We start from the raw sequence: 15740 nt of genomic DNA, 5'->3' as shown, positions 1-15740 counted from the left end.
GTGCAGCTACTGATGTGAAGAAAGACTACTCAAGTGAGTAAGGGTCTCAGGATTTGTTCTTTAGGCCCCAGTGCTGCAGCTGGATCTGCCTGGGCACATCATTGTGGGGCTCCGCACAGACACAGCGGTCTACCCACACATGTATGTAAGTGAAGGATTTTGTCCTGGTTCCTTGATCCTGCAATCGATCTGTGTGGACAGGGGCCTGGTCGTAGCACCACTGACTTGGCTCTGTGCGGACGCAGAAGTCCTTCATTGCAGGGTCAGAGCCTTAGGCCCATTAAATTCAATGGGGCTGTTCACAGGGTTAAAGCTAAGCACATGCACACGTTTTTGTCGGATTGGAACCTTAGTTTGTGAACTCTTCAGAGTAGGGACTTTGTCATAGTCATAGAGGTTAAGGCCAGAGGGGACCACAGATCATCTCGTTTGACTTCTGGTATATCACAGGCCACCACCAGCACCCGCAGTCTTCATTTGTCTTGAATAGTACTGAGTGTAGTTAACAAATGATAATAAATATTGTTAATATATATATATAAAAATCATTGTGTAGTCTGCAAAGAGATTCCCTTGTGACAGGTCTTGATCAATAAATTAAATGCTGAAAGGGCTGCACAAGTATCAACATCCAAGAAAATTTATAGCGCTAAATCTTGTGCTTTGGAGTCTGTTGGTTTCCACCCCCATGGATGGAATTTGCACCCATGCTGAGTACCGTTGAAGTCAGTGTGTCTCTACGTGAGTGCAAAGGTCTGCCCATGTAGATCGGATTTTTGGATTAGGATCGTTGGCTGTGACTGTCGAAGTGAAAGAATACATCATCTGATGGGCATGATTTTGAAAATGTCACGTGTGAGCCTCTTTGTAACTTAATCCCTTTAGAACTCTGGGTGCTAGGAAGATTCTCAGCAGGCTACAGGCTGCCGCTTTCTCAGTTTATAATTTGTTCTTGAGTCATTCGAAGATTGTTGAATTTTGTGTACATTTTCAAAAGTACCTAAGTGACTTAGGCACTTCTGAAAATTGCATAATCAATGGAATTATAGGATTCAGTTAGCAAGCTATTCCCCAGTAGAGGAGAGAATTCTGAAAGAAGTTTTTTAACATCATGAGCAAATGACAATATCTTCTTAAGCACTGTGAGAGCATGATGGTTTTTAAGCGGATGCAGACGTGTTAAAATTATTAGTAGTAGTATGAAAATGTGTGTGATGTAAGTGTTTGAGGGCATGGAGGTTATGCTGATATTAGAAGGGGCACATAGGAGTGGGTTTGTTGACATCTTAACTGCCTGATTGGGGAACTTTTTTAAGAAAAAAGTGTTACGTTGACAGTCCCCCTTTGAATTTCAGCACATTTTGGACGAATGTATAAGATGTTGGACAAGATTAAATAAGATAAATCAATGGGGGAAATGACATGGAGGGATAATAAAAAATATTTAAAGAAAAATTGATGTGCAGTCATCTTAAGACTTCTGTTAGCCATCTATGAAATAAGGGCCAGACCCTCAACTGGTGTAAATTGACACAGTTCCATTGATGTCACTAGCATTGCATTGATTTACACCAGATAAGGAGCATGCCCTAGGAGTTTGTTTTGTAAAGGCCAATATAATTGAAGAAAGAAAGGCAGAACATAATAAGGGGCTTGAAAGGCATGTGCTGAGAAGGCTGGAAAGATTGCAGAATGAAATCCAGAATGTGGAGGATAAGGAGGAAATATAAGGACGAGTAGAGAAAGAATAGAGGATTGCTCAGTGAGTTAAGGTGATTCAGAACGTTTTCAGGTATGTAAGCAAAACGACGTGACTGATGTAGGACATGCATGAGATGGTGAAGGACATTCAGCGATGGAAGAAAATTAAATTAATTGTGTGCCTCAGTATTGACAGAGAAATATGGGGCAAGCAAAAACATTTCCAAAAGGAAGCAGAAGGAATTTCAAAAGAAATTAGGATCACTGTAGAGCCAGGAATAGAGAGATCAGAATTCCTGAAGTCTGATGGAAGCACAGGTCAGAATCAAGGAGGATTCATCCCTGAAAGAGAGAAAGAAAGACGAGGGGTTGAGGTCTGGCTTCAATTTGATCATGAGATTTGCACAGCAATGCTTTGGATTATATATATTTTAAAGAGGGTACTGTTCAGTTACTATAGAAACTGAATCAGATACAGTAGTGATGGGCACCAAAATAAGAATTTAGATTGTTACTATTTGTATTACAGTCTCTGCTCTGAAGAATGTGAACAGATCCAGTTGTAAAATCAAACTCTGTTCTCTATATGTGGTCATGAAGGTTCCAATAGGAAGAGATTTGAAACTCTCTAGGGCCTTAGGAAGGGTATAATATTGCATAGTTAATCCTTATGTATTAATCCATCCTGTTTGTTTGCTATCACTGAAGCAACCTAAAGCTCTGAAAAGGAAGCTCCAATGGGCAGACGAAGGCGCACCTTCAAAGCAGAAACACAAGTTGTCAGTATCCCCAATCAAGAAATGCACTAAGGAGGCTAACATCTGCGTGAAGGGAAATTTGTCATCAAAATCTCCTCCAAAGAAGCACTCGGTTGACAGACAGAATGAGAGCCTAAGTAGCAGACCTTTCATTAAGACGTCTTGTCTGTTTAAAAACAACCCTGAGATTCCAGAAATTCGCAGGTATTTTAAACAAACAATCCCACACACCCCACTAAAATGCTATTGATTTATCACCCTTATATGTACAAAGTATGAGGCTTTGTCCTTTTTCTCCCCCATTGCTATGTACTTGCAGTCTCATCATCCATCTGGTATGGTGGTTTTCAGCCATTTCTAGACCAGGATCCCCCATCCATGTACCTTGGTTCTAGCCAGGCGCCTTCTCCCATTTCACAATCTGGGAAGGTATAAGAACCCATGTCGAATAGAATAGGAAGGGCAGGGTAGTTGTGACCCCCATGCTGAGAGCCTCTGATCTAATAAGGCAAAAATCCTGATTCTGCTTCTGCTGAAGTCAGTACGAGTTTTGTCATTGAATTAAGTGGCAGATGGAAGAATTGGACCTAGGGTTGGTTGGTATTTTCAAAAGACCCATGGCAGAGAGTGGTCTCAAACCACTCAAATAGACTGTACCTCTCCCTAGATTTATAACACTGTAGCCTGGAGACCATCCTGGTTTGCCCTATGGATTTAACCTGGCTCTAAACTGTTTTATTTCTTGGATGGTCCTTTATGAATCCCATGCCCTTTGGTGGGGTAGGCCCTCAGGAGCTGGAGTAGGTTCCCTAGCTGCTGTTAACAATGTACTGATTAGGTAGTTTTCCTTCATTGTCTGTTGTTGTGCTGGATCATGAAAGGAGGCTTTAATGGGAGCCCCTGTAAAGAAAAAGCAGCATTAAGTAAGGGGTCAGATTCACTTTTGCTGTCTCCAGAAGGTGCAAATTACATTAGGATTCCACCAATAATGGGGGATTCCCCTAGAGGGTGCCCTAGGGATGTGCTGAATCAGCATATTCCATGCTGTCCCTTCCCCAGGCAGATGTCTTGTTCCAGGCAGACTTTCTGCCACTGGGATTTTTGCATTGGAACCCAAGCTTGACTCTCCTGTGAATCTGGCCTGTAGCCTGTGGGTGTTTGGAACTGTCTCAAGTTGCTTTGGATTATTTCTCCTAACTTGCAGAGGTGGAGTGAAACAGGTGCAGGAAAAAGTTTTCACTTCGGATTCATTCAGCCAGCTGGACCTCCATCCCCATCTGGTGAGTGCTAGATGGGCAACAAGGTCATTGTGTAGTGGTGTAAGGCTGTTTTACAGAGTTGTTTTTAATGGGTCTTTGTTTGGGAGGGTTTGTGCTTTTATACGTGGAGATGAACTTTTGGAGGATATCCCCCTGTGAAGTGAGACATGCTCCCTGTAGGAACCGCTCCTGGTGACTCCGATTAGCTCACTAGTGATGTTGCCATCTGAGGGCACCTTTTGCATCAACCTCCCAATCAGTACCCTTAGCTGTGCTCCATCCAGTGTCAGCAACCCACATCAGCGCTACATCCAGATGCCATTTCAACACCAGTAGCCCATATCCCCACCAGTCCCAGGTCATCTTTCTCAGCTAACACCAGGCCCAGCTGGCACCCAATCCCACTGCATCCAAACACCTCCCATGGTTTCATGTGGGTTGCCAACCAAAATATGTTGAGGATCACTCTGAGGCCATGATTTGATAGCATGTCATGACCCGTCAGGATTAATAACATTTTGAGGGACTAACAGGAATGCTTGTAGGACCAGTGAACTTTTCCAAGCACTTGCCTGGACTAGTGATCAGAGAGAGGGAGAGAATACCATGCTTTGGGGTGTCTCCCTCTCCTGCATTGCAAAAGTCATGAAAGTGAGTACTATAGAATTAAAACCTTTTAACACTGTATTTATCTCTTTAGGTTTCCACAATAACCACTGTCTTGAAGCTGTCTAGTATGACCAGGTAAACTAACCTGTATAAAATACTTTTCACTTCTGTAGCACCTTTCACTGGATGATCTCCAAGCACTTTACAAACGTAATTAATTCATAAGCCCCCACAATTCCTGTGAAAGTCTACGGGAGCTGTGAGTGTGCCACACCTCCAGAAAGCAAGCCATAAAGTAACTTGATGTAGAGAGTCATTGGCAGTGCTGGAAATGGAACCCAGGAGTCCTGGCTCTTGGGCTTTAACCACAAAATCATCCTTATTTCTATTTAGCACAAATAACATTTTTCTGTTGCTCTATTTTCACAAATCCCCATTTCTGGTGTAGTAATTTTCAGCAATAACTGGGAGAGCATCCAGGTTGTGTAAACCCAGGTACATGGTTTTGAAACAATTGAAGGGTTTTAAAACCTCACATCTTTATTAATACTTTGAGACTGATTTGGTGTTTGGTGTTCTTAATTTGTGTTCTTTGTTACGTAGTGTTCAGAAGCAAACTATTCCTGTGCTGCTAAAAGGCAAGGATGCACTGGTGAGGTCCCAGACAGGGTCAGGTCAGTATTTAATTGACAGTGTTCCTTACTCGGGCACAATATCATTTGGATTACATATACTTAAACTAAGCGTTACGTTCACCTGTTACAGTTTGTGAAAATGACAGACCAACAACACTGGCTAGAGACAGGCACACTGTAGATACGGGGTGTGCAGATTTCTTCCATGCAGCTCCACCAGTGTATCTCAATCATGACATGCATCTGCCAGCTAGTCCCAAATCCAAGGAGCCCAGCAAAGGCCAAAGAAGAAGCCACGCTCAAGGGGACCAGTGGATCCAGGCTGCACGCAGTGTCATATTTTGAATACCTGCTCAGTCTTTTGTGAGCAGCATCAAATTTTGCCGATTCACATAGGTGGGGCTGGAAAGAGTATCACCACGTTTTTTCTCCCAGTCTGACCCCATGACCCATCAAGCTTCCCATTTGAGGTTTCTGGCCTCTGACCTCAATTTAGGAGCAGTGGGATCTCTGTTTTTTCATGATTCACTTAAGAACATAAGAACGGCCATACTGGATCAGACCAAAGGTCTGTCTTCTGATGGTGGCCATTGCCAGATGCTCTAGAGAGAATGAACAGAGTGGGGCAATTTTGAGTGACCCATCTCCTGTAGTCCCATCCCAGCTTCTGGCAGTTGGAGTTTTAGGGACACATGGAGCACAGGGTTGCGTCCCTGACCACCTTGGCTAATAGCCGTTGATGGACCTATCCTCCATGAACTTATCTAATTCTTTTTTGAACCGAGTTATACTTTTGGCCTTCACAGCATCCCATGGCAGTGAGTTCCACAGGTTGACTGTGCATTATGTGAAAAAGTACCTCCTTTTGTTTGTTTTAAACCTTCCTCCGATTCATTAAATTTGATTTCCCATCACTACTGAAATCTACAATTTCTACCAGTTTTAAAATGACATAAACATCTTGTTGTTTTTCTTACTAAGGTAAAACTCTTGCCTATGGTATCCCCCTTGTACAGTCCTTGCAGGGAATGAAGTCAAAAATACAGGTATGTACCATAGAAATAAGTGTGCTCTCTTTTATTTTCAAAGCAATAAAAATAAACTACAGCTGGTGCACTGAGGTCAGTAGTGTCTCTTCCTGTTATGATGGTTAAGCAATCTCTCTCCCTATTTAGTTATGACATTTTGGAATTTGGCCTACATGACCCTCGTACTCTGTAAATATAAAAGCAATATAAGAAAAATATTAAGGGCTATATGTTCCCCTACACTTAATGTAGCACAGAGGGTGGATGAATGGGCCAAAATCTTAAGGTGGGGAGTAGGGGAAGGGAAATATCTGTGTAGTGGGAAAGGTGGTTACATGGCAGATGTCCTCCACCACTCCTGCACAGCTACCTCTTTCCTTTCTGCAGCAATAGAGCCTGGCTCCATGTTCCTGAAGCAGGAAGAGTCGGGGAACAGCTGCTTTATCTTATACGTTCCCTCTCAAGTCCATCAAGAGTTGCCATGCTTAAAGCATTTGGAGGTTGACACTTCTAGGAGCAGCAGTAGCTCCCTCTCCGTGGTTTTTCAAACCCTGATGGGAGTGGTCAGTGCATGCCGGGAGGCTAGCTTCAGAGCATGGCAGTGGCTCAGAACTAGGGTGGAGGTCCAGAGACTTGCAAAGGCAGGTTCCTGGTATGCTTTCTCCTCTTCACGTCCTGGCCTCCATATATTTCAACAGCCTCTCTCCATTCAGATCATCATGTTGACCCAGGGGATGGTGCTGCAGATCCGTCCTCCTGTTTTGTGCCTCTTTAGGATGTGACAAGGGGGGTTTGTTCTGAAATTGTTTATGGGTTGAAATAATTGCAGAACAGCCTGGGTTGTCACTATCTGTCTGTTGTGTGTCTAATTGTTTCTGTGCATCAAATATTAGTGTATTTCTGCAGACTAAGAAATAATATGTGAAATTGTATAGATCATATATAACAGGTGTGTGTAACATAATAAAATCTTAGCTACATGATCAGCATGGTGGATTTCACAGTGCAAAAAAGAGAAGACCATCCTCTGCTAACATTTAAAGGTTGTTAGCACCAGGGAAGGAAAAAAGATTTGTTTATGATTATAAGTAGGAGTAATGGAATGACACTGTGCAAAAACAAATGTAGGTTGAATATCAGGGAACAACTTCCTAACGGAGCTCTGCCGTCTAGTAGAAATTCACTAGAAGCCTTAAGGAAAGTGATGGAATCTCCATTGCTTTGAGTCATTTCAAACTGGACTGGGCAATGCAGTGAGGGGGACAATTCTGTCTTGAACCTTAGTAGGATTGATTTCATGAGCGAATAGCCACCTTTGTGTTCTATGATTCTCTGAGTTCACAGTGCATTCTGCTCAATGGTACCCTGTCTCTTCTATTTGCAGCGCAGTGATGGGCCTTATGCACTTATATTAGTTCCAACAAGAGAGGTAAGTTAAGTCGCCTTTTTTCTAAGGTTCATGCAGGCATTTTAGAGTTGTGGTTCTTGTTACTTTCTCAGGCCCTGAGTATTTGACCATTGATTCCAGTAGGAGCAGGTTTGGGCTCTTGGCAAGCTCAAGAGTGCTCGTGAGATGTCTTAGCTAGTGAGAAGTTTACGTGAAAACTTTCAAGTGCAGGAGAGTTCAGTGCCTCCTGCCGTACACTCTAATTTCCATCCTAAGTTACATTATAACAACTTTCAGCATGGCAGTGCTTGCACTAGTTCTTGCTCTGTGATCTTTTAGGGATATCCTTGATTTTATTCCAGTGCCGAGGGGTAGATTTTCAGGTAGAGATTCGTGGCTCGTGTCATTGCCAGGAGGAATTATTGGCCGAATTCACTCCTGGCATAAGCATTTGCGACTCCATTGCAGGGAGTGGAGTTGTGCCCACAACTACCAGTGGTGATCTTTGGCCCACATGGTCTCCAGATCCCCCACATGGAAATGTTTCTTCCCGGGATATCCCATATGATCAGCTGGCATGTTACCAGTTAGTGGTGAACTATAAAGAGAGGCAGTCCAATCTTGATTTCAGTTCTGTACCCCATGTGTTCCCTTCTATCAAAGTCTCCCTGTCATCTTTAATTTAACAAAAAGTAAGCATTTAAGAGTGAGAGATTTGGGATGCCCAGTGGGACAGTTTGGTGGTTCATCTCTTCTCTCCTTTCCAATCCTTCACTCAAATCTTCCCCTTCCAGTAAGAATATTTGCTGTCAGTATGAAATGTTTTCTCTTGCCTTCAGTGCCATACAGAAGTAAGCTGGGGAGAAACATCCAAGTTTCCCCTTGTGTTTAAGAATTGGTGGCAACACTGGAAGCTCCTTGGCTTAATACATAGGAAGGGAGAAATTTGTCTAGCATGGGAAGGGAGAGTTTGAGTAAAATCAGTGCTGCAAACGCAACGGTTTATACAGACATTCCTGTTGATTTTTAAAGCCCCTTTTCAAATCCATCAGTGAATGTATACGCAAACCAGGAGTTTGTTTGTTCTCTGAACTCTTGCTTGATTTATTTTATTTGCCTTACAAAGTCAATTTCAGAGCAGAGTATCAATGTTTTCCATATCAAACGCTAATAACTTCCATGTGGAGAATTGATCACAGGTAACTAGTTTTGGGCACAATGTTTTATGCAACCTGCATTGCAGTATCTCAGCTCAATTCTGGGAAGGGAGAAGGCTCTGAAGCTATTTTAAATTTTTTACAGTGGCAAACTTTCTGATTCCCCAGGATGCTGCATAAATACTAAGCATGTTCATAAAATGGATTAAAGGGTTGCTGTTGAGTACATTTATAAAGTTAGTCTGTGATTACAATTGGTATTATTTTTACTTTCCAGGGTTTGTAATGGCCTCTTTGAAAGTTTGGCAAATAAATAATATTTAGCACTTGCCCACGTTTCGTCAGAGGAATTCAAATCATTTTACCCACATAAATAAGCCTCACTCATATACATGTGCAACGTGTGCTCGGTAAATGTTATCCCCACTTTGCAGGAGGGGAAATGAAGTTGCAGAAAGGTCACATGGCATGTCCTCGGTCGCACACTGAGTCAGTGGCAGTGCTGGGAACGCAACCCACAAGTGCTGGCTGCCAGTCCACTGCTTTAACCCATGGTTTACACTCCCTTTCTCTAACAGTTTTCTCCTGGAAGACATTCCATATTATCCCACACTGGTTTTAGTGAAGGAAAACCCAGCATGCCTTGGATAGTTTCTTTCTTGTGCATCAGCATCACCGAAGATGTCAACGGAAACGTGCACAGCTCTGAGAACAGTGTTTATTAATTTGAACCAGCAGAGGGAGCACAAGACATTGTTTTTGTATAGGTCCAAAGCAAATAGAGGTTTCTTCCTTTTTGCTGACTGTTTAATTGATAGGATACTGGGTGGGGTATATTTTTTTATTTAATAAAGATATTTAGAATTCATCACCAACATACATCACCAGTTTTTAAGAGTCTGCAGAAAAATTAAAATTTGATATAAATTGTGTGAAGCTATCTTTCTAGTACGGACGTGTCAGACTTCCATAAAACTTTATTTTCCATCTGTTGATATCTGCAGCTAGCCCTACAGAGCTTTGATACAGTCCAGAAATTGCTGAAGGTAAGGATTTCATTCTTTATTTCCTTTTCACTCCTTCCCGAGCCTTTTGCTATGAGATGCTAAGCATCGTCACTTCCCCTAAGCGCAATAGGGAGTTGAGGGGACTCCGTACCTAACAGGATATCTAGTCCTTAAAGTAAAGAATAAAACCAGTTCACTTTGTTTTTAACGTTCAAGGGAAAGCTGAGCACATTTAAGCTTGATTTTCCCTATTGGATGTTTTCAACTATTCAGTGACTGCTGTGATGATTCTTTCTAATACCCTAGGGAGCTAAATACATATTTGTTAAAGAAGAGTAGTAGATATTAAAAATAGATTTGTTGCAATGTTTTGTTTTTAGAGATGCCTGCCACTGCTTCAGAATTTCCATGTCTCTGAATGGGAACTCTTACCGGGACAGATACCACTGGACTCAGACTGATGTTAGACAGAGAAGGCTCTGATGTAGTAAAATGGGCCTCAGGGAATCAGAGGGCCTCTTGAATGTGTGCGGAAATTTGAGACTTGCAAAGTGTTGTGTTGGTATTTTTTTTTTTTTAATTTGGTTAAATTAACCCAAAGAAAATGACGGTAAGAATATTAGAACGCCCCTCACAACAGCTTTAGGCAATGGTCCTACAAACACTTACTCATATGTTGAACTTTACTTCCGTGAGTAGTTCCATTGATTTCAATGGGACGACGGCCAGTGGTAAAGTTATGCCTATGAATAAGCATTTGCAAGCTCGAGGCCTTAGTCTCTGCCTTCCCATGCAGCCAGCTAGTTTCCCAAGTCCTACCCCATCACCCTACTGTCAAGGTGTTTTTTTTTAAAAATTATACTAAAGACATTTTAAAAATATTTTAGTCATTTTTTCTTTGTAATTAAATGTCATAATTAAAAGATCTTTGATATTAAATTCAAGTCTTCCTTTTAACATTGGCCAATTGCATTCCATCAAGATCTAGAGCAGTTAAAGGTGACATTTCAATGAGGAGGGGAAAATTGGACTTGCACTCTTGTTTTCTTCTTTCTTATGTGTAACAGGTAATATCCACACAAGCAAGACTAAACCTGGTTAAAATACAGTCATGGCCACTGCTTTGTTATGGTATGATGGCCCAGTGTGGTAAAATTTGTAGTGTTGGTGAGGCCTACATTTCCTGGTATAGCTAATTTCTTTGATCGGGTTTTTGTAAGGGCTTCCCATAATGATGAAGGGGTGGAAAGACATTTCTGTAAGGAGCTGGCTGAATTCCTGTTGAAAATATTAATGCTGCTGGGATTTTATTGTGTTTGTTAGGGCACCTAGAACCTTGGATACATTCCTTTTAAAATATTTATTTATTTGATTTATTATAAGTTTAAATGTAATAAATTATTGGCGATGGTATGCTGGACTAGATGGTCCAATGGCCCGCTCCGTTAGGGGAGTTCTTGTATTCCTACATGGCATGTCACAAGCTGAGCAGTGTCCTGGCCTTTACATATCTTGTGGTTAATTATGTACCGTGTTAAAACTTATGTTCCATCTTTCTTCCAAGCCCCCTCTTGAATGAGGTGGAGGGGGTCCGTATTTTGTTTTCAACTGTTAAAAACTGGGCTTCGCTCTATTCTGCTGGAGATTAGGACCCCATTGACATCAATGACAGAACTCCTATTGACTTCAGTGGAGCTGGTATTTCACCTTGGGAGCCTTTATTAGCCCAATAACAAACCTATATAAAGGATCTTTATTATGTTTCTTTATATTTTGCTTGGCTATAGGAAGATTTTGCTTAAAAGGCAACAGGAAGAAATAGAATCGCAAATTGTCTTTGATCATTTAGGTTACACAGGGAGGAGGGGGAGACTTATTATACTATTGGAAGCGATGCAAAAATGATTGTATTTCCATCTTCCCAAACAACATTAGAAGCAAGTTAAATAGCTAGAATTAAATTTACCACTGATATTTAGCTGCAGGTAGTACAGTGCACGTGGGCTGTATCTGTTAGATCAAATCAGAAGCACAGCTATAAATCTGAGTTGCCTATCTTTTTGTCAAGAAAAATCAGTTTTGGATTAGTATCAGGCCTCTTCTTAAGACTACTTCATATAGGTCTTGGTTTACCCCCACTGTAGCCATTTACCTGGATTGTGCCTGGCGTGCTAATGGGGGGAGAAAAGAGGAAGTCTGAAAAAGCCAGGTAGGAAGCCAATTTCTTAAAATTATGTTTGGGTTCTACTTGTATCCTTTCATCTGTTTCTATTGCTGAGAATGCCTTTTTATTGGGAGAGATGCTTGTGGCTTGATCAAGGGGTGACCCCCCCCCGCCCCCGATCTTACACAGAACTAGTGACTGGGTGAGCAGGGAGCATTCGCCTCCCTCAGTTAGCTCTAGTTTTAAAATGTTGATGAGCCTTCTGATGAGATGACCCCTGTCGAAGTCAGTGTTTTTCTTCCTCTGACAAACACCTATATTTGCTTAGTCTACAGCACTGACTGAAACAGGAATGTATTTGTCATGGAGATAACAGCTGGATTTTTTCCCCCTACTGTTAAAATCTCACCCTTTTTATTTAATTGTAAGCAAATAATCCTAAACAGTGTTCTTGCATAAGTGGATATTACATATATAAGAGCTGTGTGGGAACCAACATTCCCATTTAGTGGGAAATTCCATGATTTTGACATTTGTTTTAGTTCTGAATCGGAACAAAACCAAAGATTTTCTAAATATTCTGCAAAACAATTTTCAAATGTTGTTTGTTTTGATTTTGACTTTTTTAGTTTTATGTTGTAATTTATCTTGTAAAATAGATTTAAAAACAAAAAATTGAAGTGTTCTATTATGAAGAAGTCAAAATGGAACTTTTCAACATTATCAAAACCTTTCATTTTAATTTTTTTCAAAATTTCCTCAAAAATCAGCACTTTCCCACAGAAAGTTTTGATTTAGATGAAAAGGCATTTTCCAATGGAAATCCTTTCCATTGGAAATTTTTTTTGCCAGTTCTAATACATACATGTACACCTTGTGTGGTTAAAAATCAAAACTTTTTTTTTTTTTTCATTTAAATTATTTTTTTAATGAACCTTCTATGGTTAAATTTGCTGTAAGCGATTAAAATCATTTAAATAACATTTTAAAAATATGATGCTTCACTGAGCCCTCCTCAACTCTGAGTGAGTTAATGCTGCTTTTCAAATTATATATAAAATCAAGAAGAAAATGCATTTAATTTTTTGTGATCCATTCAAACTTATAAATGTCACAGCCATGTTCGACATTAAGTATCCGTATTATTGTCCGTCTTTCTAATGAAGCAAATGCTGGTATTTACATTTTTTCGAAATGGAAGTATTTCCAGATTGTGTTGTGCAGAAAAGCTTTTGCCTTAATTGCTACTTAAACTGAAACTAAAAGTATGTGCAGAGGGAATGTTTTCTTCATTTGAATTAGTTCATTCAAAGTTGGGAAGCTGATTGGGAGTTGAAAAGGCAGGGAAGCTGGTTTTCTCCTCCAATCTATGAATAAAAACCAGGTGGAAGACAAAGAGGTCTACTAATTCTAAACGTTTGAAGGATGTGGTGTCAGATGTTCAGAGATATTACATAAGAACGGCCATCCTGGGTCAGACCAATGGTCCATGTAGCCCAGTATCCTGTCTTCTGACAGTGACCAATGCCAGATGCTTCAGAGGGAATGAACAGAACAGAGCAATTACTGAATGATCTATACCCTGTCATCCAATCCCAGCATCTGGCAGTCAGAGGCTTAGCTATCTTGGTTAATAGCCATAGACGGACCTATCCTCTAGGAACTTACCTAATTCTATTTTGAACCCAGTTATACTTTTGGCCTTAATGATGCTGATAAGTGCCTTTTGGGGTTTTCAGAAGTGCCAAAGCAGGCTGGGTGCTAATTCTCTTTAATTTCAACTCCCATTGATGTCAATGGGAATTAGGTGCCCAACCTGTGTCGGCACTTTTGAAAATCCTACTATGCACCTATCTGCATCTTTAGGTGCCTTTGGCAGTGCTGGGAGCTAAAGATGAGCCAGCACTCTGATCACTTATGTACCATCAGCCCTTCTCCCCCACACAAGGCCTAGTGGGGATATGTAAGATAATTAACTGGGAAGGCTGATGAACCAATTAGCCCATCTATAAGAAAGGCATAGGGAGGAAGTAGTGGAGAGAGGGCCTGGGCTAGCTGAGGCTGGTGTGTTCCGAGAGCTCAAGTAAGGGAGATCTCTGTTCCTCCCTAGCCCTGTGGGAAAGGGCTAAAGGTGACGAAGCGCTGTAAAAAAATTCGCTGCACAAGATTGTGTTGGGGTTGGTGATGGGAATGTAAATAAATCACATGAAGTTGCCTCTTACTGCACAGAGTCTGAGAAGTTTCTGGGGCATCAGAGTACGGGGACAGAGCATGTCTCGGTACAGTGCCTACATACCTTTGAAAGTCTGGCCTATGCTGATCAGAAATAATCCATCAGTTCACTAACTACAGTTAATATTTCCTTTGTTTTAGAAACCAGTTTTAAATGCAGAGCTTGTTTTGATAAACTTGCTTTTTTTTTCTGGTACATCCAGCACAAATTTAAAATGCTGGTTTTGTGCAATTTTAATTGAATTCCAGTTTACATCCAAATGCGGCTTGAAAAAAATCAGAAATTATCATCTAGTAAATAAGAAATGCATCACTTGCCATTAGCTAACATTATAAACCATGTAAAATTCAATGAAATGTATGTCCAGCTATAAAATTGCTAAAGTAAATGTGTATAGATACAGTGTATCCTCCTGGTTAGCAAAAACAAGTACCAAATTTAGTGTAAAAGCTATATTTTAATCATTACCAACCAATTAAAAAAAATTCATTCTAAGGAAAATAACTAAAAGGTACAAATGCAAGAGAAGATTTAAAATCAATTCTTTAAATTTAGGTTTCCTGCTTGCTGATTTAAGTCATGATTAACAGTGATGATTTAAATCAGTCTACCCAGATATAGGGGGTGTGTGGATATCTGTATTTTTATATTATTGTTTATATATAAGCAAATTGTGTGTGTGCACATATATTTATGCACACGATAGCCTCAAACCCCCGTTATCTAAATTTGTCACTGACATAGGAAAACCCCCTGCATTTATGAGGACAAGACTTGAGAGCCAGAAATGCCTGTGTTTTAATCTCTGATATTGGCTCACTTTGTGGCCTTGGGAAAGTTATTTAACCCTGCCTGTGTAAAATGGAGATTAAAATATTGGCCTGTCTCGCAGCGGGTTGCATTAATTAGCTGTATTTGTACAGCATTTTGAAGATAGAAAACTCCATATTAGTGCCATGTATTATTTATATTAATGATGGAAATGAAGAGCTAGTGTAGTAGATAACCTGAAGAGTGAAGTGAGCTATTATATGATAATACGCATGCTGCTATCCAAGATTGGGCACTTCTGCAGAGTAAAGCTGAAAACTCAGATGCATCTCTTGCAAACTAGGGATGAGTTGTCCTTGGTTGCTTTTTAGCTGTGTGAAGCATCTTCTCTTTAAAGAACTAGAGTGAAATCCTGGCCCCACTGAAGTCAATGAGCGTTCTGGCATTGACTGTAGTGGGGATGGGATTTCTCCCCTGTACTATGCGGGCTCCAGTTCCCAAGTCCAGATCACTGCTATTACCAGATTAAGGATAAACTGTGAACTCTTTATTTAATTTAATTTGAACAGATTACGTAAAGGAATAAATATTCTCATTTCAACTCCTGGCCGCCTGATTGATCACATCAAGTCCACAAAGTGCATTCACTTCCGTCGTATTCAGTGGCTGATTATGGATGAGGCTGACAGGTAAACTTTTAAGTGTTTAGACATTTGACATGGATAACGAGAACCTCTACAGCTACATTAGATAATGTATTCAACATTTTAAAAATAAGAGATCTAAACCGTAATGCTCCAGGGCATAAACCAACCACTTAGTGCCTGGGGTTTGGATGACGTTTCCCTCTGGGCAGGTTATTCTACAGCTGTCCATTACAGGGATTCTTGCACCTTCTGACACATCTGGTGCTGGCCACTGTTGGAGATAGGGTACGGGACTAGACAGGCCACTTGTCTAATCCACTATGGCCCATCCTATGTTCCTAATTGGCTCATGTAACCTTGAGCCTTCTCTTCCTTCTCTTTTCC

At 40.7% G+C, this 15740-nt stretch overlaps 2 protein-coding genes across 4 annotated transcripts in view; one reads left to right on the top strand and one right to left on the bottom strand.

Moving 5' to 3' along the window:
* The window catches only part of GFI1B (growth factor independent 1B transcriptional repressor), a 528613-nt gene that overhangs the window by 232242 nt on the left and 280631 nt on the right, over nt 1-15740 (bottom strand). The gene's annotated exons all lie outside the window — the stretch shown is intronic.
* DDX31 (DEAD-box helicase 31) overlaps nt 1-15740 on the top strand; it is a 75329-nt gene that overhangs the window by 699 nt on the left and 58890 nt on the right. For all 3 annotated transcript variants that reach the window (XM_073313841.2, XM_073313842.2, XM_073313844.2), the window contains exons 2-10: nt 2410-2663; nt 3664-3739; nt 4419-4462; nt 4931-5001; nt 5944-6008; nt 7375-7419; nt 9539-9580; nt 11686-11750; nt 15279-15398. In XM_073313841.2, the coding sequence (XP_073169942.2) occupies nt 2410-2663; nt 3664-3739; nt 4419-4462; nt 4931-5001; nt 5944-6008; nt 7375-7419; nt 9539-9580; nt 11686-11750; nt 15279-15398 (782 nt within the window). The remainder of the gene's footprint in view (nt 1-2409; nt 2664-3663; nt 3740-4418; nt 4463-4930; nt 5002-5943; nt 6009-7374; nt 7420-9538; nt 9581-11685; nt 11751-15278; nt 15399-15740) is intronic.

Source organism: Lepidochelys kempii, chromosome 16 (assembly GCF_965140285.1).
Source record: "Lepidochelys kempii isolate rLepKem1 chromosome 16, rLepKem1.hap1, whole genome shotgun sequence".
Lineage (NCBI taxonomy): Eukaryota > Metazoa > Chordata > Testudines > Cheloniidae > Lepidochelys > Lepidochelys kempii.
Note: the sequence above shows the minus strand (reverse complement) of the source record. Positions and strands in the feature narration are given on the sequence as shown.